The sequence below is a fragment of the Notolabrus celidotus genome, chromosome 11 (genome assembly GCF_009762535.1).
Source record: "Notolabrus celidotus isolate fNotCel1 chromosome 11, fNotCel1.pri, whole genome shotgun sequence".
NCBI classification, from domain to species: Eukaryota; Metazoa; Chordata; class Actinopteri; order Labriformes; family Labridae; genus Notolabrus; species Notolabrus celidotus.
In genome coordinates this window covers 1,999,708-2,019,439 of record NC_048282.1, presented here as the reverse complement: position 1 = coordinate 2,019,439, position 19,732 = coordinate 1,999,708, and the positions used below count along the sequence as shown (strand labels likewise).

Sequence of the window (19,732 nt, the reverse complement as noted above, 5' to 3'; positions counted from 1 at the left end):
CGTGTATTTCATCTCCTCCTCTCTATTCTTCATGTAATCATGTCTGTATGATAAACAGCAACATGTATCAGCTGTAGATTAACAGAACACGCTCTGAATCTCTGTGGAAAAGGAAACAGAGATCGTAGTGGGGCAGGAAGCAGGCGACCGGCTATCAGAGAGACCACACTGCCCTCTAGTGTTTCAGAGGAGAATTGCTGCGCGACACGGACACACCGACGCACAAGTATGTGGGGCTCAAGTCCGCGTCAGCCCCTGCTGTGTAGGGGAGACGCAGAAGTATAAATCAGCCTTCACTCCTGTCCTCTCTTCTCTCCTCTGGCTCCCTCTGCGTTTTACATTTTAAGATTTTACTGACCACTCTTAAAGCTCGCCTGGGTCTCGCCTCAAACTACACGCAGAAATGCTAACACAGTACAAGCCATCTAACGGCCTTAGATCCTCAGGTGTGGCATTTTTGGTCATTCCAAAGTCAAGGCTCAAAGGTTTACTTTTTTATTCCAACCATGCTTTGTTTGTGAAAGCACTTTATAAACCTTTGTTTTTAAAGCTGCTCTATAAATAAAGTTAAGGTGTTAACTTAGATTCGGGAGCAGGACCACGCCTAAACCACACCCTCAATAACCTGACAAGCCTTCTTAAACGTAGCCAGCCTACTCCAACTGCTTGTCCGTGATTCTTCAACCCACCCTCCCTCATCTTACTCTACTGCCCTTAACCTATTTCCTTGTCCTCTCCTACTCAACTCGTGCTCGCTCCTTCTATGCCCTGTCTACTTCCAGGTACAACCTGGGTCAAGATCAGCTCCGGCAGGATAACGCTGAGACGGAACCCCCATCCTGAGTCTCCTTCTGCTGGGCACACCACGCACAACTAATTCATTAAATGTTCAACTTATATCCTTGTGTGGCGTGGTCCTTGCTAGTGAAATAAAGTTAATCTTGTGTTGTGTGTGACAGTTTTAGACTTAATATTTCAGCTGCAGCCCTGATGGTATCAAATTGAGTGCTGTGGTTAAAGGACTTATAAAAATGAGAACATGATTCAAAGTGATAAGCAAGCACAGTTTTATATTTAATGCAGTAAAACGATTTAATCTGAATAACCTGACTTCAGACTCTGTTTAAATATGATGTCAGGAAAGATAATCAATAACTGTCATCAGTATTTTATATATAAACTCATACAGGTAGACAAAGTGTCCTGCCCGTCTCTTCTCCACTGCGAGCTTGACCTCAGTTCTCCCCCCTCCCCTCACGATCAGCCCACAGAGCTCTGTGATCGAGCGAGCTGATTGGTCAGTGGGTGGAGTTTTCTCCAAACTGATCTCTGATCCTGAACATAACCTGCCCCGGAGCAGGTTAGGAGTTCAGCATCAGTAACCATGGTGAACCACCTTCGTAGTACTGAAAATCCAGAGTTAACCCTGAAGTCACCTCGATAACCGCAAATCCGGCTTCGTAGTACAGCTACCCCTCTGGATGGGGCTGTGCTCCTGCAGACAAGTTCTACTGGCCCTGGATGTGCGGCAAGGGGCATTATCTTGTTGAAACATCCAGCTTTGACCTCGACGGAACAGTGCAAGTGCAGAAGGAAGCATGTGGGTTTGGAGAATGGCACAGTACTTGGCAGAGTTCATCAGAGACAGTGAGATGACCAACACCAGCAGCACTCATGCATCCCCAAACCATGATACCGCCTCCACCATGCTTGACAGAATTGTGTCTTTATAAAAAAGCATGACCTTCATTAGTGGATCACTGGTACCAAAACGACCCAATACTCAACATTTCTGATGTATTTTTATGGAACCAATAAAGGTTTTACTTGCTTTTTTTAAGATTTGTTTAGTATTTTGGCTGTGACTGTACTAAAAGAAATTGCACTTAAAGGCCTAAGAGTGATTCTTAATGCAATCTTTCACAAATGCATGGGGTGTCCAAAAACTTTTTTCCACCACTGTACATCTGGTATATTTCATTAAAAAGGAGCAAATCCAGCTTTTATTTTACTTAAAGGCCCTGTGAGGAGTTTTGAATTGGTTGAGAAACAGACTGAAAATGATACTGATGCCTCTTTATGACCTTCAATAGCAAACAAGACCATCAGCAGCAACACTGGCACCTTCTCTGTTGTAATTTTTAATGCCTGAAACCACCCTGGGGGGGTAGGTGTCAGAACACATGATGGACATCTTGCTTCAGAAACAGCCTTTATTTGACTGTTTTCATGGAAAATAATCACATTGCCTTATAAAGTTGACTGTTGAAGACAACAGGATGAGGCTTTTGTTGAAAACACTACTTTTGCATGTAAAGAAAAAGAGATAAGAGGTATCACTTTGTCCACAAGAGGGGCGCCAAAATCGATACAAAACAAAAGTTCCTCACAGCAGCTTTAAAGGTATTCAAGTGAGAGAAACACAGTAAACTTCATGTTTTAACTCTGATTCACCTCATTGGTCAAGTAGGTCCAGTTCTTCCTGGTGAGGTCACCCAGCTCTGGGCGAATGAAAAGAGGCAAAGCAGCAAACTGGATCTGCTCCTCTTGATTGGCTGTCCCGTTGACCTCTGGGCCGTCCAGCTCTGATGTGGATTTGGTTCTTTTCATAGACGGAGAAAAGAGAAGAGGAGTCAACACATTTATGGAGCTTGGATGAAAGAAGACAAATTTGAACAATGAATTGGGTTGAGGAGAAATGTTGGATCAAATGTCTTTTTTTTTTAAAGCTAGTGCTTCTAAATGTTTTTATGAGGTACCTTTGTGACGCTGTTCCATTAGTGATAGTGATGACTGTGTCTGAGGATGGCTCGCCACCTAATGACTTTGCCTGTAAGGACAAAGAAGATCACAGTTAGTAATAATAAAATCAATAAGCTGTCATTTTCATTATGAGTGTAGACTGCTTCTGTAGCATTCTTCATTTCTTCACATCACGCCTCAGTCTTTCAGTGCCATCAACTTCCCCCAGAGCTGAGTCTGCAGAGGAAGTGGAGCCTAGCAAGTATCTATCTGTGGCAGACAGTCACAAACTCACACACACACACACACACACACACACACACACACACACACATGAAGATGCTGAGTCAGTGTGTTTCCTGATCTCACTCTGTGCAGCCAGTTCCCCTCTGAGAACAGAAACCAACGGAGAGAAAGAGGAAGAGGGGGAAAGGACATCTGCAGATGATGCGCTTAGTTGTGCAGATAAACTGATGGTCTTTCACCTGCAACTCACTGAACTGCAGACAAGGCAGTGTGTGTGTGTGTGTGTGTGTGTGTTATGAACTGACGGGCAGAAAAATATACACCTGCTTTACCCCATCCTATATACCAGGGGTTCCCAAAGTGTGTCTCGGGACCCCCTGGGGGTTGCAAGACACAAATGGGGGGGTCCTGAGATGTCTTCCAGAAAGTATTTTTTTGTATTTATCTAAAAATACTTATTATTTGTATTTATTTTTTGTTTATTTACCTTGTTTTCTTATGTTTATCTTCCCTTTTGTTTGTATGATAATTATTATTATTTCTTTAATATTACTATAATTGTATTTTTCTTGTATTTTTTTTTTGTATGACTTATATATAATGTGTTAACTTGTGGTGAACAAATAAATACTAAAAAAATACAATTAAAAAAAGTTGAAACTTTGAAAATAGAAAATGTAGTGAGTTTTCTGTCTTTCTTTGTTTCCAGATGACTCCTAAGTTTAGGGTTAGTGAACAGGTAATTATCAAAGCATCAGTAGCAGCAGGTTCATTCATAACACACAGGAAACACAGACACATGCTCATATAGGTAGGGTCATTTTCTGCAGACCAGCTAAATGAAGACACATTAAATCACTTTGAGGGACAGTGGGGTCAGGATTCTTTGGCACCTATACTTTAGGGGTCAGGGGCTGAAAAGTTTGGGAACCCCTGCCATATACCATCTGCAGTTTTCAAGAGGGAAACATTTTAAAGTGAGCTAAAACATGCAGAATCTGTAAAGTAGTTGGCATGTGAGCAGAGGACATCTGCACATCTCCTGATCCCAATCTCAACTACTGGATCAGAGCCGATCTGGGCGTTTTTGTAGTTGATCAGGGAGCTGATCATCTCACACCATCATTTACATCAGCTGTTGTAAACTCAGCACAATTTGCAGCAGAATGCATACTCACAAATAACTTAGCATTGGCAGAAATGTCAGCTGTGTGGAAATATTTCAAACGACAAAGCTGAAACAGTCCACTTGCAATAAATTCAATCCAATCATTTTGCAAGACTGTGGGAGTAAAGCTGCGTTCAATACTGCCATCTGAAAACTGAATATGCAGCAGAATACGAAACATTCACTACAACTACAGAGTTTGAAAACACTGCAGCAACAAACTCTTGGCTTCCTCTGGAGAGGGGGAAAAGGCCAAATGATTCATTCATTGTATTTGCTCACTTCAGTGTTTGACAACACAACATATTCGATACACATCTTCACAAAATAGAGTATACACTGTCCATGAACAAACAGGAGCAGGAAGAAGAAAAACTTATAATACCTGCCCCTCCCCTTAATCACAACATAATCTACCACAACACCAGATGACAGAGAAGGTAGTTTCATTCATGGCTTTGGACAACCATCTGTCTGTGTGGTAGAATACGCAGGTTTTTACAGCATCTACAGTCGGTCCTGTCGTCTCAACACTCCTTACTGGAGCTGTACAGCAAAGTTTGTGACAACATACAAGGTGGTTTAAAAAAATGATGTGACTGCTGTTTGTTTTACATCACACATTTGGAGCCACTTCAAGTTTAAGTGTGCGATATTTCATGCACACCACTTTTGTTGGTCTCAACCATAGACTGCATAAAATATGGATGTAGTGTTCGTGATGTCACCCATCTGTTTCTGAAGAGCTGTTTTAAGACCAATCGTCGGCGGCAGCCATATTGCTTCTGTGGAGCCAGTGTGACGTAAAGAGGCGGGCTTTGAGCCTCCTAGCCAATAGCTGCAGTGTTCCTGCAGTCAGCTGTGCCTCTCATTGGAAGACTAGTAATCTGAATATATTCGAAATTGCTGCGTTAGAAAAAAATTCACCCCCCTCACAGTGAGAGGACATCAAGAAATGAGCTATCCAGACTACACTCGTCTTTTGTACCAGGCTGTAAACATGTTTATTTCTGCTGTAAAGATCGTCTTTTCCCATTCATGTGTATGTGACTTCCGGTACTTCCGGAGCCAGCCTCAAGTGGATCCTTGATGAACTGCAGCTTTTAACACTTCCACATTGGACTCATATTTTTAGACCAGAGGTTGCCACTTGGTCTCAACACACAAGTGTCAGATAGAGACCAGGGCCCCGTTTCAGGAAGCAAGTTTAACAAGCACAGAGTCAAAACCAGAACTCTAGGTTGAGGAACCCTGAGCTGTCAAACTCAGAGTGTTCGGTTTCAGAACAGGTGATAAGAATTATTTCAGTCAACTCTGAGTGAAGCTTGTGCATGAGGATATAAAAAGCCCTCCTCAATGGAACACAGATAACATGATTCACCATGGCAACAAGCGAAAAAAAACACCCTCAATCCTCCTTCTTCTCCCCAGTGGAGTTGGAGATATTAATGACTGTGTATGCAGGAAACGAGCATATCGTCCAAAAAACAGTAATACTGTGGCAGCAGCAAAAGAGTGAGATGGGTGGCAGAAAATATCTGACCGAGTCAATGCGTGAAAAAAGAAATGTTCCTTCCTGAGTGTTTCACTAATTCAGTGATTCACAAACTTTTTCTGCAGGCCCCCCTTTGTGGGTGAAAATATTTCCATTCCCCCCCCCCAAACCATACACACACACACATACTATTTGCTGTTTATACATACATACATAGGCTACTATACTACCTATTTATGGATTCATTGATTTATTGATTCCTTCATTAATAAGTTAAACATTTTTTTAAATTAATTAATTAATTAATAATCCAACTGGAAATACATCAAATTCTACAATAATACAGACTATGAATAAAAACTTCTGAAGAGCTCCATTAGGTTTCAACAGAAAGAAAATTACACTGACTGGCCTGAGGGGGGCGCCATAATCAAATATCAGAAGTCTCTGCACGGCCCAACAACATCATAAAAGCAGAGCAGACAGAAGATTAGATTTGGGGGTGTCAGAGCATGACACAGACACACTCAGAGACACCCAGACAGAGTGAATTATAGTATGACAAGCTTCAGCCTCCTGCCAAGTTTCCATCACAGGACACGGGTACTTTTAAAGGAAGGACTCAGATGGATCGCTTCACAGACAAACAGGAGGAAGGAAGAGGAGGGAGATGGACCAGAAGGGAGGGAGGCAATGATTATTCCAAAGGGATTAGAGTGAGAAAGGTAGGACAGTAAAAATCCTCAGACTGGAAACAGAGAAGCAACAAGTAATGACCGCTTTAAAAAACTGATGCAATTAAACTCACTCCCTTCCTGACATGTGGCAGCAGCCTGGTGGTGACTGCTCTGCTGTATAATCATCAGATCAGACTGACCATGTTTTCTTGGAGAGCTCAACGTAACATTAAACTGCAGCTCTACCACTGTAACCATCCAGGGTTGTTCTTATTCACATTAAAACTGTTATTATAGACGTTCAGGCTTCTGTTAAAGGCACAGTCAGCAACGTCTCCGGACGGGACAACACAACAATCTTTGAGAACCCAAACCATGCACAGCTATCTGCAACACTCAGACCAATGTTTTACAGTAAGGGATGTAATCTGTCTCAGTGTTTCAAAGTTGTTTGTGTATTTTGCAAAACGGTGTAACTGCTCATGTTTACTTTGTCGGCCTAAATTCATTTTCATGTAAGTACACTGAGAGTGCGACATGAACCATTACACTAAAAGACATCAAGGATTTGACATTTGAAATGAAAAAAAAAGGTTTAGGTCTGAATAGCTCATTTCTCTATCAGCACACACTGGGTCTCATTCATGAAACGTGAGCAGCATGAATGTGTGTGTAAACCGTGTGCAGCAGAAATATACGTGGATTTCCTCATTCATCAGTCTTTTAGTAGTTCTGATCTGTGAGTAACTACTCACAAAATCTACACCTGCTCCTGACTGTGTGTAGCGCTTGTGTAAATGTAGGAATACACATAAATACTGCTTGTCACTGTCGGAAATGACAATTTGAATACGTACTGCTCTCTGTTATGTACGCAATACACAGCTGCCTTTGAGACACGTAATGTAAACATGACAAAATATTAAAGGGGACATATCACGCTTTTTTCATCAATATATATTGGTCTAAGAGGTCCCCAAAACATGTCTTTAAAGTTTATGCTCAAAAAAACACTTTGAAATCAGATTTTGGTCTGCCTGAAAAGCCCTCTTCTTCAGTCCTCCTCAGAACACTCTGTTTTCTCTCTGACCACGCCCCCTCAGGAAGTGGATGTGCCTCGGCTCTCCAGCACGTTGATCTAATGTTTACATGTTGGCTGAATATACACGGCTGCTCAGAGATCGCGTTACTTCAACCCTCTGAATCTGATCCTGACGGAGAGGCGCCTGTAGCAGGACCTTTCTGAACGATTGGTCACAGATTTAGTGTTTCTTGTTGTTTTATTTATCAGTATGTAGACGTGTGTCTTTGTTCACAGCTACAGCTACAGCTACAGCTATGAACATGTAGCTATGTGGCTATGCCAATTAGCGCTAGCACTTATCCATGATAAATAAAAATCATCCACTAGATCTTCAAATCTGCAGACGTGGGGAGTAAAACCGACCTCTGCCAGAAAGGCAGCAGGACCTTTTCTGAAGGATTGGTCACAGATTTAGTGTTTCTTGTTGTTTTATTTGTCAGTATGTCGACGTGTGTCTTGGTACACACCTACAGCTACGACATGTAGCTATGTAGCTATGCTAACTAGCGCTAGCACTTATCCATGACAAATAAAAATCATCCACTATATCTTCAAATCTGCAGACGTGGGGAGTAAAACCGACCTTTGTGTTTATTAAGACAGCCTACAACTAGCATGCCTCCCTCCTAAGCTCCTTGTTAGCACACATTTGTGCAGGTAATGAAAAACGGAGGAGGGATTCAGTATTATTTTATACAGTCTATGGGCTGAACAAGCTCCGAGCTCTGACTCCGTGACAGACCGGATATTGTTGTTACGTAACAAAAACACTGAAGTCTGAAACGGCTGGTTTCACACACATTTACAGAAAGGTGGAGAAATCAGAACAGGGGCAGAATGGATTCTTTTCATTCTCGGGGGGTTTGTAGACATGCCAGGGAAACATATTTCAGGTAGAGAACCATTAAAAAGTCAATTTTGCGTGATATGTCACCTTTAAAAATATATATTACATATTTTTACAACAAATAAGTTTAGAATGTGAACTACTTGTTAAAAACCACAGACTAACTGGAGCCTAATCTGACGAGGCCAACTAAAAGAAGCCACGCCATACCCGCACATTTACAGGTGCTCTCTGTGCCGGGATTCTTAGTCACAGGGACCTTCCAGAGGCGAGGCGAGGCGAGGCAAGGCGAGGCAAGGCGAGGCAAGGCGAGGCAAGGCGAGGCAAGGCGAGGCAAGGCGAGGCAAGGCGAGGCAGTTTTATTTGTATAGCGCATTTCATACACGAGGGCAACTCAATGTGCTTTACATTAAAACATTAAAAGCATTGGAGACATCCAGACAAGCATAAAAGAACACAATTAAAATGACAAATATAATAAAACAGAAAAGAAAAGGAAAATTAGAAATATATTAAAAATTACATTAAAATTTTAATTTAAAGTGAGTTAAAATAATCTAAGATAGGAAGGCAGAGGTAAATAAAAAAGTCTTAGTCTTTGATTTAAAGAGGTGAGAGTTGGAGCAGACCTGCAGCTTTCAGGGAGTGTGTTCCAGATATGTGGTGCATAATGACTAAATGCTGCTTCACCATGTTTCATTCTGACTCTAGGGACTGAAAGCAGACCAGTACCTGATGACCTCAGAGGTGGTTCATAAAGTAGTAGCAGATCAGCAATGTATTTTGGGCCTAAACCTTTCAGGTCTTTATAAACCATCAGCAGGATTTTAAAGTCTCTGACCAACAGGGAGCCAGTGTAGAGATCTAAGAAGAGTGATGTGGTCTACTTTTTTGGTCCTTGTTAGGACTCGAGCAGCAGCATTCTGTATGAGCTGCAGTCGTCTGATGGACTTTTTAGGGAGTCCTGTAAAGACCCCGTTACAGTAGTCTAGTCTGCTAAAGATAAATGCATGGAGGAGTTTTTCTGCATCCTGCTGAGACATAAGTCCTTTAATCCTTGATATATTCTTAAGGTGATAGTAGGCTGACTTTGTAATTGTCTTAATGTGGCTGCTGAAATTAAGGTCTGAGTCTAAGACTACACCAAGGTTTCTGGCTTGGTTTGAACATTTCATCTGTGCAGATTGGAGCTGAGGGAGGGAGATGGCAGATAGATCTGGATCTCCCAGCCATCAATGAGCCGCATTTTACCACCGCATTTTAATTCATTACTGAATGAAGGCCAGAGTACATTCAATTCCCCTATGGAGCACAACGGCAAATCGAGGTAAAGCGGGGGTTTAGCGCGCTGGCCAACACGCCAAATGTCATCAGTGCCATAGACTGCACACACATACACATCAAGGCTCCATCTGATGATGCATTTGAGTACATAAACTGGAAAAACTTTCATTCCGTGAATGTGAAGCTGATATGTGATGCAAACTGTGTGTTGTCCTGGTTGGAAGCATGACAGCTTCATACTGGCACCCGTTTGGAGAATGGAGCTGGGAGAGACAGCTGGCTTGTTGGTAAGAATGTAGTCTTCTATATAAATGCACGTGTTTTATATGTAGAGACTTATCATTTTATATCCATAGAAAATAAAATGTGCTTCCTACATTCCATTACGCCCAAAATAATTTCAATCTCCACCTCAGAGAAGTTCTTTTTTTGCTCTCCGTCCTTTTTTCCTTGCACCATGATTGCAGGGCAGGCCGACCAGCTGCACAGGTCTGTGTCCTTATATGGAGGTTATTTGCTATGCATGGGCGGGGATTTATGTTAATTGATGATCTCCAGGAGCACGCTGTCAGTTTAAGATGGGTTGGCATTCATGATCTTACACACGTGTTTACGTTCAAATCTGAGTTTCCCACTCCGTTCATGAATCCGGAGTAGAGTTTTAGTAGTGTGAGCTTTTATGTGCAAATCTACACACAGATTTACTCACCTTTCATGAATGAGACCCACTGTACGGGGGGTGAATTTAATCTAACTCTGTATTTTCAATGGTATTTAACGTACAAGTTTTGCCCAAATAAGGACATGGCTGACTTGATTGACAGGTGGGAACACTGTAGCTGTTAGCGAGGAGGCTAAAGGCCCGCCTCTTTACCTCACACTAGCTCAACAGATATTAGATTGTGTTCAGCATTTCCAGTATGGCACCTACTGATGATCGGCAGATGGGTGACGTCACGGATGCTGTGACCATTTATTTAAACAGTGTACAGTTTTGGTTAGAGAAAGGGATGTGACGTCACTCCTGCACAACATGACAGTGTTTCTTTAAGGCCGTATTTTGGTTTCACATCTCTAAATGGGAGGCTCATGGAGGCGCACTGTCTATACCATATACAGTGAATGTGTAATACCAAGGGGAGGGAAAGATTACACTTAAAACTACTCATACTGAAATGTAGCCTTGCAGCCTGGTTGCTATACCATGGCTCCCCAACCCTGAGCTTTATACACTTGTTTTTCCACAGAAGGCAACTCATTAGATTTCACTTCATGTACCAGTAAAAACATCTCCAATCCAATGAACCAACACACTTTTGATGTCCTCTTTTTCTCAGATATTTTTCCACATCTTGTCAGATTTCATCACCCAATCTCATCTCATCTCATCTCTCTCTCTCTCTCTCTCTCTCTCTCCCACATGCGCACACACACTCTGCATCACGCAGCTCCTCATACCTTCCCCTGCTGTGCTGTGGCCTCTCTCAGCCTCTGCTCCCACTGAGCCCTCTCCTGACTGAACCTCTCCAGCAGCTCCAGCTTCTCTCTGCTCCAGTTCCTCTCTCCGATCTGAAGCTGATTGGTTCGCAAGTCGGCCACAGCGGAGGGATGGAAAGAAGAGGAGAATGTCAGACGGGGGGTATTGGATGGAAGTAGAGCACACACCGCAAGAATATGAAATACATTGGGGCGCTGCTGGGGCGCTGTTGGCGGTCTAAAAGCGTGCCATAGCCCCTCATTGCAAAGGTTGCAGGTTTGATTCCAGCCTCAACCATTTACTGCATATCCTTCCCCACTCTCTACTCCACACATTTCCTGTCTCTCTTCAGATGTCCAGATAACATTCAGATAATGTTCAGATAACTTAGAACAAAAAGAAGAATATGAAATACAAAATGATGTGAAGGGAAACACAACTCTTGAGTGTTGACATAAATTAGGTGACTTCCTCGTCAGGTAGGAAAAGGTATTATATAATTTCAAACATCCTTTTCAAGACCTTTAGTCTTTGTTTATATATTATAACACAATGAGCCATGGCCACATCAAACCACAGTTTACCCACACTCAGGAAAATACACATGTACCTGTTTAGTTACATCCATCACTGCTGCATAGGAATCAGCCAATAGATGCTGATGTTCTTCACGCTCCCTCTTCAGCGCCACCTTCAGGTCTGGAGGTTCCAGTGCATCAGAGGCAGAAAGAGCGGCTGCTGTTTTCCCAGTCTTGGTTTCGAGCTGGAGACAGAAAGATGCAGAGGGGAGTGTCAGTATCATCATAGCAACAACAACAGAAACACTGAGAACATGTTGTGTGACATTTATCTGTGCAGAGCAGGAATGAGAGCTAGGGAAGTAAGGATACACTCGACCAAGGATTCGATTCCAATCCCGATTTCTGGTTCACGACGCAAGTCTCTAACGATTTTCAAGAAAACTGGATTGAACTCAAAATTTAAACAACTATTATTTTATTTCAATTCTCAGATATGGACAGTTGCAATATATATTTGTTCTCTTATATTTCCTTGAAAAAAACTAAAATCACTGTACAAAAATACCTTGTTGGAAAATTTCAGAACAATTATAGAGAAATGGAAAGTGAACAATTCCCTAATGAAAATATTAAATATTAAAACAAATAAGGTCAATCTCTTTAAATTAGGGATGAAAATTTCAAGTATTTTCTTTGATCAATCTTTGGAAATGTTAACGATCAGTTATCGTTTAATCATTAAAAAAACCTGAATGTTTTCCTTGTCAAAAATAATGACAAATGTGTTTTTCCCCCCTAAATCAAATGTTCCTTCAGGACACAGTGTATATTACTGACTGTATTAAACAGCTACAGATCATATTGAGGTGTTCAAAATGTTTACACACTGAATATCAACGTGAGGAGCAGGCTTATAAATCATCTCTGTGGACGCATGGTCATAGAGTGAAGACTCAGACTACAACATGTGGATTTACTGCAACAGGACAACTGAACAGGATCAGATTTCAGACTCAGTGTCCAGTTTTCTCCTTCTTATTGAGAAAAATAAGCATTCAAATGTGGTCATGTGTCAGCCGGGAGCGCAACCAGGTCAGAATCAGTCCAGCAGCGGAGAAAAAAAGCGCTCGTGGAGACCTGTCACTCAGCTGCAGCCCCCAGCTGAGCGTCTCCACTGTGATCAACACCTTCAGTCAGCTGATTCTGAAACATGCTTTAAACTTCAAACACCTCCACTCAGAGAGTGACGAGAGAGCAGACAAGAGACTTCATGATGTTGAACAAGCAGAGTATAATGCAGATAGAACCTTCTACTGTTTAAAAATAATATCCAGATATAAATGTTGTTGAATGGATTTTAATCCACCCTTATTTGTATCGATTTTTTACTGTCTTGCAATATATCCTTACATCGCTAATGAGAGCCGGCACAACAGACCAGCCTCTCTCTCTATTCAACATCTACATGCTCCCCTTAGGTGAGATAATAAGAAACAACCAAATAAAATACCATAGCTATGCAGATGACACACACATTTACATCACCATATCACCAGGGGATTATAGTCCCATACAAACACTGAGTAAATGCATTGAACAAATCAATGACTGGACGAGCCAGAACTTTCTTCAGTTAAACAAAGAAAAAACTGAAATGATTGTTTTTGGAGCCAAGGAAGAAAGGTTAAAGGTTACTGCTCAGCTCCAATCTGCAATGATGAAATGTTCAAACCAAGCCAGAAACCTTGGTGTAGTCATAGACTCAGACCTTAATTTCAGCAGCCACATTAAGACCATAACAAAGTCAGCCTACTATCACCTTAAGAATATATCGAGGGTTAAAGGACTCATGTCTCAGCAGGATGCAGAAAAACTCCTCCATGCATTTATCTTTAGCAGACTAGACTACTGTAACGGGGTCTTTACAGGACTCCCTAAAAAGTCCATCAGACGACTGCAGCTCATACAGAATGCTGCTGCTCGAGTCCTAACAAGGACCAAAAAAGTAGACCACATCACTCCAGTTCTTAGATCTCTACACTGGCTTCCTGTCTGTCAGAGAATAGACTTTAAAATCCTGCTGATGGTTTATAAAGACCTGAAGGGTTTAGGCCCAAAATACATTGCTGATCTGCTACTACTTTATGAACCACCTCGACCTCTGAGGTCATCAGGTACTGGTCTGCTTTCAGTCCCTAGAGTCAGAAGGAAACATGGTGAAGCAGCGTTTAGTCATTATGCACCACATATCTGGAACACACTCCCTGAAAGCTGCAGGTCTGCTCCAACTCTCACCTCTTTAAATCAAAGACTAAGACTTTTTTATTTACCTCTGCCTTCCTATCTTAGATTATTTTAACCCACTTTAAATTAAAATTTTAATGTAATTTTTAATATATTTCTAATTTTCCTTTTCTTTTCTGTTTTATTATATTTGTCATTTTAATTATGTTCTTTTATGCTTGTCTGAATGTCTCCAATGCTTTTAATGTTTTAATGTAAAGCACATTGAGTTGCCCTCGTGTATGAAATGCACTATACAAATAAAGCTGCCTTGCCTTGCCTTGCCTCTCCAGAGTGTAAAGTCCCATGGACCTGCTTCGGGTTTCCTTAAGTATAATAGATATTGATGATGTAGGGAACTCAACAAAATGTGACCATTGTGTTCATGCAGGACTATTCAGAGTCTGCAAACACAAACTATGATCTGCATTACAGAAACGTGTCATTAGAAATCTGAAGTAACAACAGTGTGGACGGGTGGAGCTGACATTGTGGGTATTTTGGTCTATCCAGACTTGTAATTTGATGCACAGACAGTGATTGGGTAATACGTGGGATATACTGGCTTAGTGAAAAACACAGGTTGGAACATTTTGATAGCATATTTAGCTAGCACTTCTTTCATGACTGTGAGTGACCGAGCAGAGAGCGAAAAAGTCCTTTCAGGCCAGGAGAATAAATTCTGCATGAAAATTGCCAGAGTTTTGATTGTAGTTAAAAATATATAAAGGCATAATGATAAATTATTATTTATTTCTAAGCAGGCATTTTTATTGTATCAGAAAACAGATGTATGCATGTTTAAGAATCTTAGTGCTGTGGATTAGCCAAGAAACCAAACCTTACTGCTTTTACTGCTGAGTCATTGACTCCATGTAAACTACCAGACAAAAGTTTGGAAACACCTTCTCATTCAAGGGTTTGTATTTATTGTAATGATTGTAAACACTGTAGATTAATACTGAAGACATCAAAACTTTGAAAGAACATATATGGAATTATTGAATGAACCAAAAGATGTTAAAAAAAGCAGAATCTGTTTTAGATTTTAGATTCTGTAAAGTAGCCCCCTTTTTCCTTCATGACAGCTTTGCACACTCTTGGTATTCTCTCAGTCTGCTTCATGAAGTGGTCTCCTGGAATGGTTTCTAATGAACATGAGCCTTGTCAAGAGTTCATTTGTAGAATGACTTGCCTTCTTAATGTGTTTGAGACCATCAGTTGTGTTGATCAGAGGTAGGGTTAGTACACAATGGATAGCCCTATTTGACTACTGCTGTAATCCAGATTATGGCAAAACCAGATTATTTCATAGTTTTGATGTCTTCAGTATTAATCTACAATGTTGAAAATAATTAAAATAAATAAAAACCATTGAATGAGAAGGTGTGTCCAAACTTTAGACTGGTAGTGTATATTAACCAAGCAGCAACATCCAGTGTTGAAAAATGCTGTTCTTTGATTGTCCACTTGAGCCTGATTGCAGAGAGGAGTCCAGGCTACATGTAGCAGCAGTAGCTTTATCCATAAGCACTGAGCTTGGGTTCAAGTCCCGGCAGGGACCAAGTTTGGCAAATGGACCAGTGGCTGGAGAGGTGCTGGTTTATTTGCCGGGACACAGCCGATGTGCCCTTGAGCAAGGCACCAAACCCCAAACTGCTCGGGTGGTGCTGGTTGAAGGCAGCCTCCTCACTCTGTAGGGGTGTAACGATTCATCTTCTACATCGATGTATCCATTTATATTCCTATGATCCGACTACATCGATCTGTGCTCGGCAAGTTGGCCTTCCAGACGACATATATGGATCTAACATCGTTTTAAAAGGTAATAAATGGATTGTATCCATACTAGGAAATAACACATTGGATTTAAGCACAGCAGACTTTATATGGATGTGTTTTTTTTACACTTTTAATGATAAAGACGTTAAACGTTACTCAATTCAGGCTGCCTGTCTGTGACGTCATCGCCACACGCCAGCAGACAACAAATCATAGCATGGAGAACGGCAGAGGAGAAGCCGGAGAGCCAGAAATGATCAAACCACCATTGTGGTCCAGCGTGTGGAAACACTTTGGCTTTTGCAAAGACAGAGATGTTCGAAATAAGTCGCTCGCTGTTTGTAGGATATGTAAAGGTCAAGTAAAGTTACCACGGCAACACCACAAATCTATCCAACCACCTACTAAGGCGTCATGGGATTTCACACAACGCCGACCGTCCAGGCACCTCTTGCAGCGTTCATCAAGGTAACATCAGCTCTGCAGAAGCCTCAGGCCTCTCCAGCATGTTTAGTCAGAGACTAGGACAAAACTCAGCTCAGGACAAAAACATCACAACAACAACAGGAATCTAGGACTGTCCAGTATCAAGGGATTTATCTCACAGTCACACTGGTGGAATTTTTGGCTGAAAAGTTACTGAATCAATTTCAAGTCACTGAATCGTTTCGGATACTAATTGTATCGGTTCCCACGAGTCATGATACGAATCAATCATTGTTAAAAAGAATCATTACACCCCTATCACTCTGACATCTCTCCATAAGTGCATGGCCGTAGCATGTTTGTGCATGAGTGTATGTTTAAAAACTAATGTGTGTACCATGATCAAAAAACCTCAGTGTCAAACTTGAATTTTCCCGATGGGGATTAATAAAGTACATGATTTACCGCAGAGTAAAACATGTTTACAGTCTGGTAAAAAAGTGGTTTGGGTGTGCTGCTCATTTATATATCTGTATATATCGTATTTGGGTGATTTTGTGCTCATCCAATCAGATAATAAGAGTTCTACACTAATCTGCATAATATGGGGGCAAAGCTGATTTGACAAACAGGTGGGAGTGATGCTGGGTAGCTAAAAACACACCTCAGCCCTACCTGGGTCTAGGTTGGTCACAGGTTAGATGTTATGTTATCATTGTTTTAAAACTTGTGTACTGTGACTTGGCACATTCACAAATAACTACTGTATCCATCTGAATCACACTGTTCTTCATACTGTGTATGTTTGTTTTTAAATAACCTGGTGCAATTTTTATCATGCAATAACTTACCTTATCTATTTATCAGATAGAAGTGTACATAGTGTGAATATATCTGTAATAGTTCCCTTATTTTATTATATTGTACCCTTGTCATTGCTATTACTATTGTTATTATATTTTTTAACTATGTTAGTACATTGTTGTTTTCCCCTGTCCCGTGTTGTAAGATGTTATATAAGATATAAAAAGTATATCTTATCTTATCTTATTGTTTTTGTTGCCATGTGTTTTGTAAGAGTTTTTTTTTTGTTTCCATTTTTTGTTGTTGTTTAATACTAATTATTGTTTATTTGCACAGATACTTATTTTATTTAGCATTTCCATTTTTGACTTTGACGGCTGGCTGCTATTTCCTTCATGTGTTATGGATACTGTGTGATTTAAAATAATTGTTTTTCTTATTTTTGTTCTGTTGTGTGGACCTCAGGAAGACGAGCGACCACACTGTGGAAGCTAATGGGGATCCATAGAATAAAGTTAGGTTGAGTCAGCATTTCCAATATGTTGCCCACCATCTTTAGGCCTCAAAACATGGGTGACATCACTAAGACCATGTCCATGTTTTATACATTTTATGACTTAACTCTTTTTCTGTGAGTTCATCTTTTGGACGTTCTGCCTGTAGCTGAGAGGTCAGCTGAAGGGGATGACATGCAGCAAAGGACAAACGTCAAATGAAAACCCACAGAGTTGAGACCATAGACTATAAATAATGGAGCGATTGTGATGTAAAGAGGTGTGCTTTGAGCCTCCTAGCCAACAGCTATAGTGTTCCAGCCTGTCAATCAAGTCAGCTGTGACTTATTTTGAAGCAATGGAAGTCCCCATCCCCTCCTTCTTTTCAGGAATGGATTTCTAACATGATGTCAGTCATACAAATGGAGAGACTAAGGTTCCTGCAATCTAGCTCTGTGAAGACATTCTCAGCTATCTGGAGCCCGTTCCTTGCCTTTTTGGATGAGGCTGACGTGTGATGAAAGTGGAGTATTTCTTTGTATATGCAGACTTGACGCATAGCACTCCAGAGTACGCATCTTAATTGGCAGCTTTGTATGGTCTTTTATGTTTGTTTATTTTTATTTTTATTTATTTATTTTTTGTTTGTTTCTCTCTGCTTTCTCTCTACATTATTTATGTGTGTATGTATGTGTATGCATACGTATGCATGTGTGTGCATATGTGTGTTTATGTGTATATAAGTATTTCTATTTATTTTATTACTTATCTTCGTTTACTTTGTTATTTACAATCATCTCTCAACTAACATTTTCTTCACATGTTTTCTATTAATTTATTTGTCTGTTTTTTATTTTTCATATTATCAATTTTATTTTATTTCATTTCACATGTCTGAGCCCCTGTTTGATTGTATTTGTTTTGTCTTGTTACATTACAAAAGTTACAAATAAAATAAAAAAAAATAAAATGTAAAAAAATCAAGTCAGCTGTGCCTCTCATAATTGAAAAATTGTAATCTTAATATCTTCGAAATTGCCACGTTGGAAAAAAAATCCCCCCCATACAGTGTGTGCTGATCAAGAAATGACCCAACTAGACTACACTTGTTTTTTGAACCAGGCTGTAAACATGTTTATTTCTGCTATAAAGATTGTCTCTTTGAATGGGTGTGTATGTGGTTTCTGGTGTTTCTGCAGCCAGCCTCTAGTGGACACTTGATGAACTGCACTTTTTAACACTTCTGCATTGGCCTCATATTTTTAGGTGGTTGCTGCTTGGTTTCTCCTCACACAGGAGGGTTTATACATGATCTCATGGACAGCTGAAATCCTTACACTGTCTTACTGCACTCTGGATGATCTTCATATGATGTTCATATTGTGCTTAGGGCATAATAAGATGTAGATAAAATGAATGTTTCCTTTATATTCCTGATCAGCTGCTATCTCTACTCTCTTTCCTTTACCCTCTTTCACTTCCATACCTTCTTCCCCTCTCTCCATCCTCTTCCCCTCTTACACCACACTTCTCAGCCTCTATTTTGGGCTTCTTCACACATAAATCCAGCATGCTATCACACAGCCTGTAGGTGCGAATGTTTATGAGGAGCTCTGCTTTCCCTTTCCCCTCTCTCCCTGAGCGCCATCGCTCACACAGCAGAGACTGGTGGGTCCATCAATTTGACACAGAGACACGCACACGCACTCACACAGACACCCCCCCCCCCCACCACAGACCCATCAATCTCTCTCCCTGCCTCCTTTGATCCGACTCCCTCATCGTAGGGTGCTAATGGAAGTGCCTGGAAGCCAATCACAGTGCAACACACGCACCCCGAGCCCAGCTCCCGTCTCCTTTGGGAACAGTGTGTGTCGTTAATGAGGATCGCAGCTTAACGAGGCCCGTGTCATAACAAGGTTTGCTGCTGATGCATTGAAAGGGAGCCCATTTTCACTGGCTTTATTTGGTGGACACGAGGCATCTGTTTCATGACTCGCCGCTCACCATTTAGCAAGTTCAATTACTCCTATTCATTCAAGTAAAACCTTGAAGATAAAAGCTTAGATTATTAATTAAGTTTGATGACCAAGAGGGGACCACAGGGCCTCGTTTGAGAGAACCTATTACAATAAAACCCCAGATTCAGAGTCATGCTACTAACAACAACATGCAAGCAAACACAAACCAACAAGAGATTTCAGAGGATGAGTGGGAGGTCAGGGGGAATATGTAAATTTAATTTATCACCTCATCCTTTGCTCTAATTGTTGAAGACAAACAGAAGAACATCATCTGAAGAAGTGTGAGGCGTGGTGAATAATTAATGAAACACTTTACACAGTCACTGTATTGTCGATATAGAAAATGACATTGAAATCATAATGAGAACACTTACAGTC

The 19,732-nt window shown here is 40.9% G+C and overlaps 1 protein-coding gene across 3 annotated transcripts in view; it reads right to left on the bottom strand.

The window, feature by feature from the left end:
- soga1 (suppressor of glucose, autophagy associated 1) overlaps positions 1-19,732 on the bottom strand; it is a 187,879-nt gene that overhangs the window by 9,489 nt on the left and 158,658 nt on the right. For all 3 annotated transcript variants that reach the window (XM_034696867.1, XM_034696865.1, XM_034696866.1), the window contains 4 exons: positions 11,631-11,783; positions 11,002-11,118; positions 2,760-2,830; positions 2,455-2,602 (listed from right to left, as the gene is read on the bottom strand). In XM_034696867.1, coding sequence (XP_034552758.1) covers positions 2,455-2,602; positions 2,760-2,830; positions 11,002-11,118; positions 11,631-11,783 — 489 coding nt within the window. The remainder of the gene's footprint in view (positions 1-2,454; positions 2,603-2,759; positions 2,831-11,001; positions 11,119-11,630; positions 11,784-19,732) is intronic.